General features: G+C 44.7%; 1 protein-coding gene across 1 annotated transcript in view; it reads right to left on the bottom strand.

Moving 5' to 3' along the window:
- INTS3 (integrator complex subunit 3) overlaps positions 1 to 17429 on the bottom strand; it is a 40179-nt gene that overhangs the window by 12043 nt on the left and 10707 nt on the right. The window contains exons 4-13 of the mRNA XM_044672476.1: positions 12041 to 12154; positions 11759 to 11843; positions 9874 to 9940; positions 6835 to 6979; positions 6325 to 6454; positions 4935 to 5032; positions 2724 to 2915; positions 1418 to 1505; positions 849 to 928; positions 215 to 306 (exon numbers count right to left, since the gene is read on the bottom strand). Of these exons, the coding sequence (XP_044528411.1) occupies positions 215 to 306; positions 849 to 928; positions 1418 to 1505; positions 2724 to 2915; positions 4935 to 5032; positions 6325 to 6454; positions 6835 to 6979; positions 9874 to 9940; positions 11759 to 11843; positions 12041 to 12154 (1091 nt within the window). The remainder of the gene's footprint in view (positions 1 to 214; positions 307 to 848; positions 929 to 1417; positions 1506 to 2723; positions 2916 to 4934; positions 5033 to 6324; positions 6455 to 6834; positions 6980 to 9873; positions 9941 to 11758; positions 11844 to 12040; positions 12155 to 17429) is intronic.

Consider the following 17429-nt stretch of genomic DNA (forward strand, 5'->3'; position numbering starts at 1 on the left):
AGGCAATGAGTCTAGCAGCTGGGGAAAGGAAAGCTTCTATTCTCTACACCACTGCAGGGTGAAAGGCAGCTGCAACAGGAACTTCTAGCCCTTCATTTATAGGGCTCTGGCAGCCAAGGGGATGTTTTGTGTGATTCCGTTCTGCTGGTGACCCGAGTCAAAGGAGGAGTGCCCTCCCCATTCCAAATCCCAATTTTGTCACCAAGTCTCTTACGCCAGGACTCGCTTCTCCACAATGTGATTGAGAGAAGAGAAGACACCCTGTCGGACGTGGCCTTCCAATGGGGGGTAGAAGTTGGGAATGATCTAGTTGGAAAGAATAGATTGGAAATAACTTAAGCACAGGACTATGTCGAAGATTCTCATCCAATTTTGCCCTCTGCTTCCAAGAGAATGGGACAGATTATCCAACCAGGGTTCCTTTCTCTACTTTTAGGGTCTATTCTCACTGATTCAAATTTTGCAAGTTTGACTTCCAGAATATAGCTGTGGAAAGTAAAGCAGGCTCCTGGTCAAGCTGCCAGTTAATAATGGAATGGAAAATGGAAAAGCTCCCATTTAGAAGCTCTTGGGGTGGACTCTCTAAAGGAGCTTTGTCCTTAACCCCTTCAGCCTGGGGTTGAGAAAAGCCAACTAAGGCAGCTGGGAAAGTGAGGACATTTGTTTGAGGAATTCACTATGTGGGGAAAGGGCTCATTCATCCTGGGAAGAAAACCCCAAAGCCCCTCTTTTTTTCCCCTCCCTTTTTTTGGACAGCTCAAGGGGCCCTGAAAGAAAAAGGATCAGAAAGGCAAGAACACACTCTCTCTTTCTCAGGGAATGGGGAGAGTGGAGAACCAATCACTTACCCGGCACATGAAGTCCAGGAGTGTGGCAGTGATGGCTGGGTGGGGCTTCATGGAGTGATGCATGACCAATATGGCTGGTTCTAGAGAATTAGAGGGTGAAAAAAGGGTCCCAATCCCAGTCCCAAGTCAATGCCGGCTGCTCTCTTCCCAAGAAGAGACAGCAATCCTTCAGGTTAAATTTCTTGAACTAATGCTCACCATCCGAAGAAATAAAACTTGACAAAGATAGGTCCCAAAGTCCCTCCAATTCCTCAACTTCACCCCAGTTCCCTCCCCCTCTTCCTAGCATATGAGTTGAAATGAGGTGGGACAGGAGAAGGAAAGTTGTTTCTGGCTCAATATTATTCCTCTTTACTTTCCCTACCCAGGCCTGGGGTCCAAGGCTGTTTTGGAGAGATGGAAAGGGAGGAAGGCAGGGTATGACAATTCAGTCCAATTAAAAGCATTCACAATGGGTCAAGGGAGAGCTGACAAATTACAAGGAACTGGGAATTGTTCTTAGAGAAGCTTTCCTCCTCCCCCACCCCCACCCTCACCCCCAATGCATACTGGGACAACAAGGCACATACCTATGTTCATGATGCTATCCTTGTCTGGACTAAAGAAGAGCCAGTCGTAAAATAGAGCCAGTTTGGCATTGGAGGCAGCAACATTGGACTGGAGGAGAGAATGGGGGAAAGCCTGACTCTCTCTTCCCCAACTCACCAGTAAGAAACAGGATATCTAGGATCAGGGCCTAGATCCCAGGATATCAGGAAAAAGAAGAGAGCCTTTGTGCACAGACATACACTTGGACACATGTGTAGTAAGAAATGAGTGTCTATGGACCTGCTCCTTGAGATCTTGGTGCCTCAGGGAGCTGAGGACCATTTGCCAAGGGTTCTTCAACAAGTCCCATAGCAAGCTTGTTCAAACCACTCCTCCTTTAGCAGTGCCTGGGCAGTGAAATGAGGGGCAGCTTGACCTTAGAATTCCCCAAGGACTGTGTACACACTTTTTGCTTCCTTCAATGGATTCTTCCAGTCATATTCTACACCTCTAAGCCTCCTGCTCTCAAGGGGTCTTTGGGTGAAACTTGGTAGTCAGCATATTCCTTGGGGCCAAGAGCAGTGACTACTCTCAAGAAGGATGTGGGGAGGTCTTATCAAAAAAGGTCAGGGTGGTTGGGAGAGTAGTCCCAAGGTTAACATGATCTTATTCTTACATCAAGAGCCCCAAGGAGGAAGCTGGAAAGGAGAAGGCCCTCAACAGGGACACCACGTGCTTGGGGAAAGGAAGGGGGAGGACAGCAGAGATAAGGACAGGTGCTAAAGTTCTAAGAAGCCCAAAGAGAAAAGCCTGGAGAAGGTGACTCCTATATTGGATACAGGAGGTAGCATTAGGAAGAAGTATTAAATGAATCTGGGAATTCAACTTGAGAAAGTCAAACTACTCAAAAAATTATTGGGATGTATTGTGGGAGAATGGCAGAAAAGTGAGGACATTCTACCCCCAAATGAACCTGAAATGAGTGAAGGCAAACAGATGTTCAGAGTGCCAGAGGTAAAAGGAAGGAATCTGGGGATAAAAGACTGAGGGATCAGAGACAGAGAATGACCGAAAAAATAATGTGGAACAAGGTCACAAGAGGTGACAAAGAACAAAGAGGAAGGATGGGGGAAGGGGGTGGGGAGCTGAAGAGAAGTAGGTTAAAAATAGAAGACCGGAAGGGAAGAGGACCAAAGGAGAGCAGAGAGGTCAAAGGGATCAAGACTGACACATGGATAGTTTGGCCAATAAGCTGATGAGTCAAGCAGAAAGTTAGATGGATACTCACCTTTCCCAACCTTGGTCATCCCACACTAATTCTAGCCCACCTTCCCCCAAGCTCCTCACCGTGCATGTGGTCAGGAGCCAGCCTATGATGGCCCAACGGGGCAAGATATCTGAACTCAGCACTTCATTGGAAGGGTGGACTACCCCACAGATATATCGGATAAGATCACAGCGCAGAGACTGACTGTCTGGGGTGGACAGGTATTGCCTCTGGAACCAGTCCTGATATCGTTTTTGTTGGCCAAACCGTACCTAGGGAGGGGGAAGAGGAAAAGGGCAAAGTTCACAGGTGACGAAGGGCAGCCCAAGTCAGGATATGCTCAGGACTAGCTCCAAATCCTTGGCTAGCTTTCACAGCCTTTTAATTCATCATTCAGGCTGTTATCAAAAATGTTCCTCCTTCTGAAACTAACGAGTTACACCTTAAGGGTTTCTCTACTTTCACTCTAAATGCCAATGATGCACTTATCCTTTTTTGCTTTTGACCTGATGCCACGTTTATTACTTGTTATAATTCAGGCACCACAGATAAAGCACTTTTTGGGCAGCAAAGAACAGATCGAAAATCAATGGAGTTGCCCAGCTGAATTGTTCACTGACTGTGGGGGCAAAGGTGGGGAGGGGAGGGAAAGAAAATGAATCATGTAACCATGGAAAAATATTCTAAAATAAGTAAATAAATACATTAAAAAAAATCAATGGAGTTAGTCAAAAGACTTGTGTTTGAGTTCTATCTCTGTTATAGTAGTGGGACTAGAGATACCTTATAAAGAACTGAAGGAACTTGGGGTGTTTAGCCTGAAAGAGATAACTTGGGGGTAGTTGGGTAGCATAGTGAATAAAGCTCCAGGCCTCGAGTCAAAGGACTTGGGTTTAAATCTGACCTCAGCCACTTTCTAGCTATATGACCCTGGGCACATTCCCCCAGGACAAATTAACCCTAATTGCCTAGGCATTACCACTCCATCTTAGAATTGATAATTAGTATCAATTCTAAGATAGAATGTAAGGGTTTAAAAAAAGAAGAAGAAAGAAAACTTGGGAAGGCAAGGTATGATACTATCTTAAGTACTAAAGGTTTGCCACAGGAAAAGGGCCCAGCCTATTTTTTTGTGGTCTCTGGATAAAGAACTAGGAGCAATTCAGGTAAGAATAGAAAGGAAAATTTTTATTTAATCAAGGAAATATATCTTAACACTTAGAGCCGCTTAAAGGGAAAGGGCTTCCATGGGAGGTGGCAGCTCCAGTAGGAGCTCTGGGTTAAGTAGGAACTAGCCTGAGAGGCCCCTGAAATACCTTCTAATTTAGATTTTGTGGGTGATCTTGGGGAAAGTACCATAACTTTTTTATGTCTCAGTTTCCTTATCTGTAAAATGGGGATAACCAATTTACACTATCTACCTCCCAGGACTGTTGTGAGGATCATATGAAATTATGTCAAGCTTAGAAGCATAAGCTCCTGAGATACCCCCTTGATACTTGACTATCTATTTTTTTATGACTCTGCTTCTCCTTTGTCACAAACATCATTTTCTTTGATTTATCTTTGTCAAAGCCAAATACACTAAGGGATCCTGGGGGACACACCCAAAGGTGGCTAAGAATTCTTATCCTGTAGGGGGCAGCTAAGTAGCTCAGTGGATTGAGAGCCAGGCCTAAAGACAGGAGGTCATAGGTTCAAATCTGGCCTCTGACACTTTCTAGGTGTGTGACCCTAGGCAAGTCACTTGACTCCCATTGCCTAGCCCTTACCACCTTGGAACCAATACATAGTATTGATTCTAAGATAGAAGGTAAGGGTTTAAAAAATATTAATTATTATCCTGTATTGGGTACAGCAAAACAGTACATGTATAGATGATCGTGTAGTATGTTCAAATATCTATGGTGTCCAAGCAATGGGCAAACCCATCAATCATATCATCCCCCAAAACCTTGCACAAAACAAAATTCTCTATTCCTCTTGCCTCCTATCTATAGGAGAAAATGGTCTCTCAATAGAAAGTAGAAAGGAAGAAAAGAAGGAAATAAGCGGGGTCCCTAGATAGCTGTGAAATTCTGCTTGGGAATTCACATTCATCCAGGCAATCCAGAAGGCCTTAGTTAATAGGCCTCATCACCTCTTTCCCAAGAGACAAAACCCTTCAAAGTCTTCTCCCCTCTGGTCAGGACTTTTGTGCCCCACAATTCCAGGCCATGACAGGGTTTGATGGATGCCTTGCAGAAGAAGGTTGAGTGGGTTGGGGTCTCTACCAAAAAAGGTCAACATACCCGGGATGTCATGAAAAGGAGTTTAGTCTCCATGTCTGGGGTGAGGCGGCAGGCCAGGAACTTTCTAGATGTTCTTGACTGGAGGAGCTGTAGGACACCTGCACCAAAGGAAGCAAACACAGGGAAATGGAAGGGCCAAAGGAAATGGAAGGAAAACTGGTTGTCTGGGCCAAGGCAAGTAGCCTTCCTGTTAAGAAAGAGTTAGACCAGAGAAGGGACTGTATAAACACCCTGTACTCCCATTGGAAGATTTTCCCCATCATTCTACACACCCCTACTTCTCCTATTCCTAAGCAAAGACCACTGGGGATTGGCTGTCTTTGAGTGAAGCAAAGTCAGCACATTCCAAAGGGTAAAGCAAAGTGTCAACTCTAAGGAGGCTGGGGGGGGGGGGGGGTGGGGAGAGGGGGAGGTAGAGGTCAAGAGCATGTATTTGGGGAAACATGGTCAACATCTATGCATCATTATGCACTGTAAGGAAACTCCCCCAAACACCAATATTTTCTCCCTCTGGCCCTTCTATAGCCCAGTTTGAGGCTTCATTGGGTTGGTCAGAGAGTAAAGGAGACAACTCTATCTCTCCTCTTGGAGGGTCAGCTCCCAGCACAGGTCTTACAGCATTAGAGATTTAGGAATAAGGATTTATTTGGACAGTCTTGGTATTCCTATTCCTGCCTCTTCTCTTTCCTAGGTCTCAGAATAATAACCTGATAGGGGAGAAAGAAATAACTAAAATCCAACCCCTATTTGGCTTTTTCTATGGTTCAGGGAGTAAACTAGGACCCTGGAGACTAGAAGGGGAAGGGGACAAGGTTAGGTCTATGTTTGATCTGATCTGGAAGAAGCAAACAGTCTCTTCCTTCCCCCAAAAGAGGCTGCTGGGCATTCTCAGCCCCTGGGATCACAGACAATATTACTGAAAGGGAGGGGGCCTCCTCCCCTTGAAGGCTTTGCCAAGACAAGTCCCTCTACTGACTCAGTCTCACGTGCTGACCTCCCAATTCCCCTGCTGGCCAGAGAAGGAATCTGGGAACAGGCCAACGAGCTCACCTCCTGAGCCAAAGACTTGCTGGGAAAGGAGTAATCACAGTTCTCTGCCCTGTCTTCCCCTTGGCAAAATTAGAAACTAGTACATCTAGAGCCTCAGTTTAGGAGTGTTTCCCCGTCTTTTCCCTCTCCCCTACCCATATGAATTGTTCTTCCTCTTTTGGGGCTTTACAACTTGGCTGTCCTTGAACAGAGACTTGTTTCTTCTGAGCTGCCCGCCTGATTGATGGGGTCCTCCCACCCATCAACCTCCCTACTTCCTACCCCAACCCCTCTATTTCTAACCAATGAGTTCATCAACTTCTCCATCTTTCAGTGAAAGCATGTCTTAATAGCTATTTACCTGTGAACTGGGGGCTCAAGGCTTGAGGGTTATGGACAATATCTTTCCATAGCAGCTCAAACTCTGGTATCCTAGCAACGTTCTGCAGGAGGCGCACCAGGTCCCGGCCAATCATGAAACAGTCCATGAACTTGGGGGAAAGGGGAAGGGGGGGGGGGGAGAAGAAAGAGAACACAGATTGTTTACCTGCTAGAGGGAAGAAAGAACAGCATGTTCCAGGGAGGGAAAGAGGAAGGGAGGGTGGGAAAGTTGGATGAATGTTGCTGGTGCCTGGATCTTGGCTCTTGAACTTTTCTACAGAAAAGTTGGAGTTTGAGACTGAGGTTCAGAGGTAACTTTAGCTACTGAAAAAGTCCTTCCCAGCTTCTACTTAGGAAAGACTCCCCATTAAAGACTCCCTCTTTTTTTCCTGTAGATGGGGTAAAGGCTGGGGGAAGACTGGGGAGAGGAGGAGGGCCAGGGTGCCTGTATGTCCAGAGACCTTTTCCTGGGCTGGCAGCTCTCTCTTACCCGCTCTCGGAGCAGTGAGATGCAGAAGTCTACCTCCTTTTGACGAAGAGCCTGGAGTTGAGGTGTGCTATGGTGGTCTACAATGAGCCTCAGGTAGGTGTAGACTGCCATGGCAATAAGAATGTTGCTCTTCAACACCCACTCTCTGCAGGGAAGCAAGAAGGACAATGGTATTTTGGCCCTGTCCAGATTTGTCCACTCTCAACAGCTGAAGTACAGCAAGTTTGCTCCTGGGATTGCCCCCTCCAAATCGGTGGCAGCACCACACACTTTTGCAAATCCCTACACATAGTAACAGGACTTCCTTTTCATTCTGTGTGGTATCCAGTGAAGTATTGGATGGAAACCAGGCCTCCTTAGCCTGTAACTACAAGTATCCCTTCCATATCACAAGATACAGTGCCCCTGAGATTTGGAAAATTCACGTCAAATTTTTTGGCCCTTCTTTTGTACCAGAGAAAAAGTCTGATTTTTCTTTCTTTTTCTTTCATGGAGTATTTACCGTACCTTTTTGTAAAGTTTGGGTAAAGTATGCAATTCTTAGTTTCTAAACTTTTTCTGTGTCTATGGCTTCCACAAAATACCCCCCAAATTTTAATTTAATTTCTTATGCCAATAAGAATATCAATATATTGAAACCACAATGGGGAAAATCACACTGTTTTATGGCAGATCATATGCTGCTTCTGAAATGACCATGAGTTATTTTCATGCCCCACAAACTAGATTACAAGTTTCTCAAGGGACAAGTCTCTTACTTTCCCCTGCAAATTATTTCTCTAGTAGGACTCTCTATTGACAGCTGATGTTGCTGAGGGCAAGAATGAAGGCCCCTGAGATGTGAGCATGGGAGAAGGTATAGAAACAGTGCTTTGGGGGAGCCTTAGCAGTATGAGGTGGCTCTGGGATTCATTTTATGAAGTATTGAGCTTGAGGGCTCAGATATCATCCCTGTTCTAAACTGAGGTTGGGCTACCAGATACCTATAACCTAAAGACAGAAAGAATGCAGAACAAAAGTAGTGTGGGATGAAACAGTGTTAACCCTATTTAGGGATCCCCACCTGATTTCCTCCATAACTATATGGCTAAATTAAAATGCAACTAGGACAAGGTGCAGTGGTCCCTGGGCCCCCTGATCCTGGGACTTCCGGAAGATAGACAGTGCCCCTTGTTCCTGGGGCATGCCATACCAGTCTAGTGTCCCTATCCACCATCCCTATCCCAAGCAGAGCTTGCTCTTGACTGTAAAATCCCACCCCCCAAACCCTCAGACACTGAGTGAGTCACCTGCCCTAAATCACCAGCTGAAAAGAGAGGAACATGATCTTGGTGGCCAAGCCTCAATTTCCCAAGAGTAAAGGCATTTCACTGGGGAGAAGGCGTAATGAAAGAGTTGGTTGTTTGCTAGGACACTGAGTAAGGGAGAACAGAACAGGAGGACAGGAGACTCTTGTCAGAGTGGGCCAGAGAGAAGATTAAAGCCCTCTAATTCCTTTCAACATCTTGTAGAAGACTCTTTGGGTGGGACCTTGGGTCCTGACTCTCTTAAACCCCAATACCAGAAAACTGAAAAAGATCTAGTGACCCTGTCAGAAAATAGAGCATTAAGTTTAATCCAATCAAGCAGCATGCTGATAGCAGAGAAATGTATTGGAACTGCTCTTGTCTTCTCCTGAAGAAGCATGAAAATACCAGCAAATGACACTGGGGTACCTGTTCTTTACTTATATAACTGTCACCTTTGATACCAGACCCTCAACAAATCTTATTAGGGAAAAAGGGATGGTTAAAATGTTGGGCAATTGTCTGATGTTTTTACATTAGTATTATGATCTGCACAATTAATTTGGGGGCCAAGACGATCAAAAAAGAATGTCTCTTAGGGAAGCAAACAAAATAAGAACCAAAGACACAAACAGCCACTATAAAGAAGAGATGAGACCCAGACAGAGTGAAAATCAAGAGAGAATGTGGCCAGGCCTAGAGATGGGAGGTCTTGTTCATACTGATATATCCTAGCTGTATGATCTCTGGGTACCCCCAATTGCTTAGTCCTTACCACTCTTCTGCCTTGGAACCGATACTTAGTATTGATTTTAAGACACAAGGAAAGAGTTTTTTAAAAGAGAGAACCTGCCAGGATCTACAGTGAGATAAGTTTCCAGGGCTCCTCTTAGCAGCCCAACTAGAAGCTGGGAGCTTAGAAGGTTCATGGTGCCAACTGCACCCTGAGTCCGGTCACTAGGTGGCACTGCACTGCAGGTCTAAGACATACAACCTTATCTGACTTAAAAAAGAAGCTGTTTGACATCTCCCTGTTAATTGAGCTGCTGGCATTATTGCAGGAGTCTAGTTCTCCTTAGGAAAGGATGGTTTAAAAGGTATTTGTCCTTCTAATTTCCACCTTTTAAACCTCGAACCCAGATCTTCCAGGCTCCAAGGGCAGCTCTTTACCTATTACTCCAGGGCCACCTTTAAAAATAAACCTGCAAAAATATCACAGTTGTTTCTGGGCAGGTGAGGGATGTGGGTTTTATAGCCCTGGGGAATCTTGGGGGGTGGGAGAGAGGCAACTCTTTTACTCCTGAATTTCTCACATGCTGCTACAGAGAGAGCCATGGGACCTCCAGGGATGGTGGTAAGCATGTCTCAGTACCTGCCAGGCCTTGGTGCCATGGCTGGCACCCACTGAATTCCCTCCCCCTCCCACCTAAAGATAAACATTCCAAGGAGGTTTGTATCAAAAATAAACCCTTATCAGATTAAACTGGTTTTCTCAGGACTTAGGGGTATTTTGGCAAGTACCCTAATCCCTGTTCCTTTCAACCCTGTTGCTAACCTTATCAATTGCCTCCCTCCACTCCCTTCTCCACCCCTCAGTCCCTCTTCTTGGTCTCTCCCTTTTCTCCAGCCCATCTTAATTCTCCAATTCCTAGTCCCCTCAGCCTCCAGGTATGGGAGCCACAAGCTCCCTCTTCCTACCCCCAGCACCTCCCACAGCTGTGGCCCTTCCCAACCCTTCCAGGATGGACCCTACCTCTGCTCTGTCAGGATTTCCAGGACACTTTCTGCCAGCCAAATGTTTTTGGCAGTCACATCTCCACCTGCCCCGAAAGGAGAGAGAAAAAAAGAGAATAGCACCCAAAATTGAGACAGTGACTCAGCTAATGTGAACCTTTCCTTCACCTCTTCCTCTATATCTCAGAATCATCATCCTATAATTTCCTTCCTGAGTGCTGGAATTAAGATGCTCTGTTCTCCCTCTGCTCTGACTGGCCTCAGAGAGTTAACCAATGAGGGATCTGAATTCTCTTGGGAACCACAGATTTTCCTATTCAGGATAGAATGGAATGAACTTGGTCCTTGAAAAAGAAAGCAGCAGCCTGAGAGTGGGTGGGTGGGGGGGTGTGAAGTGAGGAACAGGTTAGGAATTAATAGTATATGACAGCTCATAAGAAACAGGACAGCAGAAGAAGTTTGTTCCAGCTGCAGACTGGGGGGATTCAGATGTGTCTAGCCTCACTATGATGTGTCTCTGAGTAGCATGGTTTCTAATGTCTCCTGGCTGATGTACAATTCATTTCTTGGGGCAGGATGAGCATGCTGAAAAACCAGGCTAACATTTTAAGGTTGATGGGCAGAGATTGAGGGTACTAAGAAAGGAAATAGTGCCAAGAGATAGGACAGAAATATCCACCTCACAGGTACTACATGCCTTGTCACTGCCACTCCCACCCCCCACCCCCAAAATTTTGTATTGGAGGCAGCTAGGTAGCACAGTGGGTAGAGAGTCAGGCCTGGAGTCAAGAGAACCTGGGTTCAAATCTGACCTCAGACACTTCCTAGCTGTGTGATCCTGGGCAAGTTACTTAACTCTTTGTTTGCCTAGCCCTTGTCCTTCTGTCTTAGAATTGATACTAAGACAGAAGGTAAAGGTTAAAAAAACGACAAAAAGTTTTGTACTGACACAAGTCAAGGCACCCAGAAAACACTCAAAGTACCCATTATAATAAAAGAAGAGCCTACATGGGAAGCATGTAAGTCAAAATGGGAAAATGATAGGATCACCTACAAGTGCAACTTTATACACAAAGCCTACATATGCGTCCTAGGAGACATGGTTGAATGCCGGGGGGCGGGGGGAGACCTTTCCAATCACAGTGCCTACAAGGTTTGCCTTGCTTAGTTCCTGGGGAGCTGAGGTAGATGACACAGATGCTGACAACAATATATAAACCTAAATGTCAAGGTCTGTTTTGTGCCATGGAGACATGGCATGTCCTCTTGTTGGCTAGCTCCCATCAGACGTCACAACTGCTAGGCAGGAGGGATTAGAAACACAGGGTAAGGGAGTTTGCCAAGTGGTGGGAATACCAAGAGCATGATCAACATTCCCCTGCTCTTTCTATTCTCCTGGTCCTGGCTACTAAGGGAAATCCTTGCATGAAGGTTGACTTGAATGGACAAAAAGCTCCCTTTAGGGCCCAGAACAGTGCAGAGGAAGGGGAATTGAGGCAGAAGCTAGATTTAGGAGCTTCCCTGAGATTTTATATTTTAATATTTTTAACAACCCCTCATCTATCTTAGTCCTAAAATAGAAGAGCAGCAAGGGCTAGGCAATTAGGGTTAAATAACATGACTAAGGTCACAAAGATAGGAAGTGCCTGAGGCCAAATTTGAACCCAGATTCTCTCCAACTCCAGGCCTGGTGCTCTATCCACTGTGCTACCTAGCTGTCTCTCCCCTGAGATTTTAAAATGACATTGTAATGTTACATAGCTCCACAGAGATGCCTACAATCAGAAAGATGTAGGCTAGTACTAATGATTCTCCAGCGGCTTCCTCAAATTATTCCCACTTTCCCACTTTCTTAAGCTTCTTCCATCCTCCCCCTTTCCTTCCAGGACCCTACAAAGACTCACCTGCAATCTGCTTCATGAATGTCATACAAACACCATCAGCTCCTAGAACCCCACTTTTCACCAATTCCCGTACCAACCACACCAACTGCGAGAGAGAAAATGATCATTAGAAGGTAAAACCTGAGAAGATGTGAACAAGGCCCAACTTGATGTATCTCAGCATATGGTTTAGGTGAGGGCTATGCCCTTCCAACTCTTTCCCAGGCCCCTTGGAGAGCAGGATGCCCCTCCCCTACAAAGTTCCCTCTGGCTTTTCCTTCTGGTTTTCCCTCTCAGCCTCACCTGGGTCCGACAGGTATCTTGCAGCTTTAAATACTTCTCCATAAGGATTTGATTAATCTTGTTGAGGACGATGTTCATGCCATCCCGACTAACTAGGGCCAAATCTCGGTAACACTGTGAAGTGAGGGAAAGGATGATGAGTGATGAAGGGATCAAACAACTGAAGGCAAATCCGTTATCTTCCCAGGCCCAGCCCCCAATTCTTCCTCACATGTACTCAAGTGCCAAAAACCATTCTAGAGTTTTACTTTTATGTTTGTTCCCTGCTTTTTCATATAGGGTAAGAGATAGGACCCAAAGGCTTAATGAGGTTCTAATGTGGGGAAGGGAGAGGAGTAATAAGCTAGCCACTAAGAAGAAAGGAAATCTGGCAGCACTGAACTCCATTCCCATCCCTCAACGATCTTTTCAGATGATGCATTGTTTGATGCTGAGTGAAGCCAGGCAGGGGTCACCTGCTTCTCATCTGCTACTCAAAGGTCAGAGGGAACTGTTAAGATTCTCTGGGCACAAACAAGATCCCAATGAAGATTTCTAAGAATTGAGACAACTTGGCAAAATATATTAAGTTCTGGGAGATGGACAGAGACAGAGGCTACCAGGAGAAGCATAACCCCATGTCAGTGACATGGGCAATTTTTAACTATCTACCAGGGAAAGGATCTCAGAAAAAGCCCACTACTTAACCACTGGGGTAAGGTCCATTCTTGGTTAGAATCTCAAGATTCACTGGTTCCTAGGCTCTACATCAATTACTGCCCCTCTGTTTAGGGAGTGCTATCTGTAGGAACTGCACCCCCAAGAACCTCACGTGTAGAGCTGGGGACTTCTAACACCTCCTGGCCTTCTTCTTCTTCTTCTTCTTCTTCTTTTTTAAAACCCTTACTTTCCATCTTGGAGTCAATACTGTGTATTGGCTCCAAGGCAGAAGAGTGGTAAGGGTAGGCAATGGGGGTCAAGTGACTGACCCAGGGTCACACAGCTGGGAAGTGTCTCAGGACAGATTTGAACCTAAGACCTCCCATCTCTAGGCCTGGCTCTCAATCCACTGAGCTACCCAGCCTGTCTCCACCTCCTAGCCACACAGGAAGAGTAAGAAAGATATTTCTGTTTTCTGTTAGCAGATCAACAGAAGGTACTCAGATTGGAAGATATAAACACTAGTTTCCCAACTAGTCAGAAGAAAGGCTACAAAGATCTGGCAAGGAAGGAAAAGAGGCTGCTGACAATTGAGTGCTGGTGAGAGCACAGGGGAGAAAGTGCATTGAAAAGGGAAGGGTAAGTGAATTAATGTCTTTTTAGCCATATTCTATTCTATTCTATTCTATTCTATTCTATTCTATTCTATTCTATTCTATTCTATTCTATTCTATTCTATTCTATTCTTATTTTATTCTATTCCAAAACATTCCCAGCTACATGCTCTTCCCAATCCCTCCTCCCAGCTGAGTCCAGCTGCTCCATTCAGTTTTCTCAGAGGAAACAGAGGTTCAGCAATTAACTCCATCCTATCATTCTAGTTTTTTTCTCCCCACCCCTACCACAGCTGATCAGAGCAAATATCAAATACTTGGAGATTCCTAAATTTCTTTCCGTCCCAGACTCTTGCACCTCAGCTACTCTGAGTAAATACTGAATGGTCTTAGCTTAGAGATCCTTAAATTTGTTTTATACCATGACCCCTTCCTATACCTATTTATTTATATAGAGAACAGGAGTATGGGGAGTTTATGGATGAGGCAAAAAAAAAAAGTGATAAAAGGTACCATGAGGCAGTTGTTGCTGACCTATAAACATCTGAGAAACCATCTTAGCACCCTTTGCCAGAAGCAAGACAAGAGAATGTATGAGGAGGAGAGAAAGAATACGGGTCTGGCTGGAGAAAGAGATGTTCTTGCCCAGAGATGGAACCTTGCTCTGCCCATCTAAAAGTAATAAATGACTCTCAGGTGATAATGAATACAAAACATCCTCAAAGCCAGGGAGATCGGTGATTCAAGGGTAGGAGACAGGTTCTTTCTCAAGGGTTTCAGAGGACAGATTGGTGTTGCCCTGAGAATTTTGCCTCAGCAGAAGGAATAGGATTCCAGGTTTTTAATTATAACCACTGGCATCTGATGGGCCCTGGCTAAGATGACTACCACACTCTTCCTGATTCCAGTCACCCTAACAACTGTGTGCTAAGCTCATTGGTTGGCTTGAGAGAGAAACAGAAAAAAAGAGGTTTTGAAGAGAAGGAAAACTTTGGGTGGGGTGGGAGGGTAGCAGGCAAAAAAAGGAGGAAGAATAAGGAGTTTGGGGAGAAGGGTGACAGGAAGAGTATAGATGTGACTGACTCAGGGCTTGAATTTGGCCTTGTGTCCTGAAAGTTCCAGATAAGAGACAAGAAGCTATTTCCCCAGGGATAGACGCTAGCCTCTACTCAAATTAAAAGGCTCTCCACACATGAAAAAGTGTTCTAAATCTCTTATAATTAGAGAAATGCAAATCAAAACAACTCTGAGGTGCCACCTCCCATCTAGTGGGTTGGCTAATATGACAGCAAAGGAAACGTTGGAGGGAATGTAGCAAAATTGGGACACTAATGCATTGCTGGTGGAGTTGTGAATTGATCCAACCATTCTGGATGGCAATTTGGAACTATGCCCAAAGGGCTTTAAAAGACTGCCTGCCCTTTGATACAGCCATACCACTGTTGGGTTTATACCCCAAAGAGATAATAAGGAAAAATATGTGTACAAAAATATTAATAGCTGCACTCTTTGTGGTAGCAAAAAATTGGAAAATGAGGAGATGCCCTTTAATTGGGGAATGGTTGAACAAATTGTGGTATCTGTTGGTGATGGAATACTATTGTGCTGAAAGGAATAAAGAACTGGAGGAATTCCATGTGAACTGGAACAACCTCCAGGAATTGATGCAGAGTGAAAGGAGCAGAACCAGGAGAATGTTGTACAGACACTGATATACTGTGGCACAACTGAACATAATGGACTTCTCTACTAGCAGCAATGCAATGACCCAGGACAATTCTGAGGGGCTTATGAGAAAGAATGCTATCCACACCCAGAAAAAGAACTATGGGAGCAGAAACACAGAAGAAAAACAACTGCTTGATCACATGGTTCAATGGGGATATGATTGGAGATGTAGACTCTAAATGATCACTCTATTGCAAATATTAATAATTTGGAAAAAGGTCTAGACCAGTGATGGACAAACTTTTTAAAGAGGGGGCCAAAGGAAAGGAAATGCTCATCTATCAGTCTGTTTCTAAGGCAACACTTTAGAAGTTTCATTGTATTGTATCCTACTCATTGTATTCATCAGATTAGGAATAATGTCAAGCAGCCAGATAGAATATTTTAGGGGGCTGCATCTGGCCTGCAGGCCATAGTTTGCCCATCACTGGTCTAGACCAATGATATATGTAAAACCCAGTGGAATTTGTCATTGGCTACGGGAAGGCAGTGAGAGGAGGTGAGGGAAAGAACATGAATCACATAACCATGGAAAAATATTCTAAATTCATTAATTAAACTTAAATAAATAAAAAAAAAGCTCTGGGGCAACGTCCAAGAGGCCCACCATGAAAAGAGGCTTCCACATGAAATCTCATACCTGCCTTCATCTCCAGTGACAATATCATGATATAGCTGAATACCACCTCCTCTTAGCATCATTATGAGTTCCTGAATCCTAGCAGCATCTACCACTGTCGGACTAAAGTAGGATATAGGGCAAGAAACAGACCAGAGGGTAAAAAATGTTTCAGGAGACAGCTAAGTGGCACAATGGATAGAGTGCTGAATGTAGAGGGAAGGGAAGGAAAGGGAAAGGAGAGGGGGTACATAATAAACAAGGTTTTGTTGTCAGGAATAGTGCTAAATGCTTTGCATATTTCATATTTGATCCTCACAACTCTGAAAGACAGATGCTATTATCCTCATTTTGCAGATAAGGAAACTGAGGCAAACAGTGATTATATGGTCCTGCCCAGGATCACAAAGTCAGTAAGTATTCAAGGCTGGGTTCGAATTCAGGCCCTCCTGACTCCAGCCCTATTGCTCTATTCACTGTGCCACCTAGATGCCTTCCTGGAGCCTGGAAGACCTGAGTTCAAACCCAGCCCCATATACTTACTGGTTGTGTGATCTTGGGTAGGTGTCACTTAATCACTGCCTCAGTTTCCTCATTTGCAAAATGGGGATAATAATAGCATCCATCTCCCAGGGTTGAGAGCATAAAATGTGATAAAGCTTATAAAGCACTTTGTAAATCTTCAAGTGCTACAGTATTATCATTATTATTGACCAAATTACCAAGGGGCAACTTCAAATTTAGAATGCTAAATACCTATAACCTACCCCATTCTCTTATTTATCACTGCTGTCTCTTTTCCCTCTGATGAGTGCCACTACTGATGCCACATACCCCTCATGCTATTCAATTCTACCTTAGTTAGCTTGTACATCCTGGAATGTTGGCCTCAGGGCCTCATGACTTCTGTCTGCCAGCAATGACCAAGGTGCCTTCAGTCCCTTGTTTTCTTGGAGCAGGTTTTTAAAGAGTTCAAGATTCTCTCTTCTCTGTCACCATTCTCATGAAACTTCCAGCCAATGACGACTCACAGAACAGATTCTTAAATCAGTCCTGAGGTTTCACTGACATTCCAAAGACAGAGTTAAGTCCAAATAAGCCCTTGGAAAACAGCCCCTCAGTCCTAATCTTCGGCCCAACACCATCATTTATAGGAAATGTCATGTTTAAGCAACATTTCCCACCCCACCTCCCTGAAAAAAGAAACAGGGGGAAAAAAAAAAACCTGTGGCAGGAGGGGATGTCTTAAAAAAAAAAAAAAAAGTCACCCTTTCTGGGGAAAAAACTAGAGCCCTAGGGATAAGATGTTGACTTTTCAACCAAACTCTGATGTGGCTCAAGGTCCCTAATGAGTCACCCTGTCTTCCGGCACCCCTCCCCCAGCTCTGCCTATGTTTTCTTCCCTCCTCTAAAGATTCCCCTCCAACTGCCCTTTAGTCTCCACTTCCCCATGTCCAGAAAAAGGTCAGATCTGGAGCTGTGCTTAGAGACAGAGTCAGGAGGCAGAGGGCTCAATGAAAAAGCCTTGGTGTCTGAGTCTGAATCCCTGTTCTGTTGCCAACCTACCGTCCAACCTATAGTTCCATCTGCCCCACTACTTGGAGGCTTTGTTTCTTTAGATGTACCATGGAAACAGCTCCTTTTGAAGGGATGGGACACATGCTGGTCTCTTGGGAAAGCTGGAGCACTAGATAAGCATTTGTGGTGCCAACTCTGCATGCTCCTATGTGCCAGGGCCAGCCATAAAAGCTGGTAGCATTCCCATTAACAAGCCTTATTTATTTGCAAT

This window comes from Gracilinanus agilis, chromosome 4, assembly GCF_016433145.1.
Source record: "Gracilinanus agilis isolate LMUSP501 chromosome 4, AgileGrace, whole genome shotgun sequence".
Classification (NCBI taxonomy): Eukaryota; Metazoa; Chordata; class Mammalia; order Didelphimorphia; family Didelphidae; genus Gracilinanus; species Gracilinanus agilis.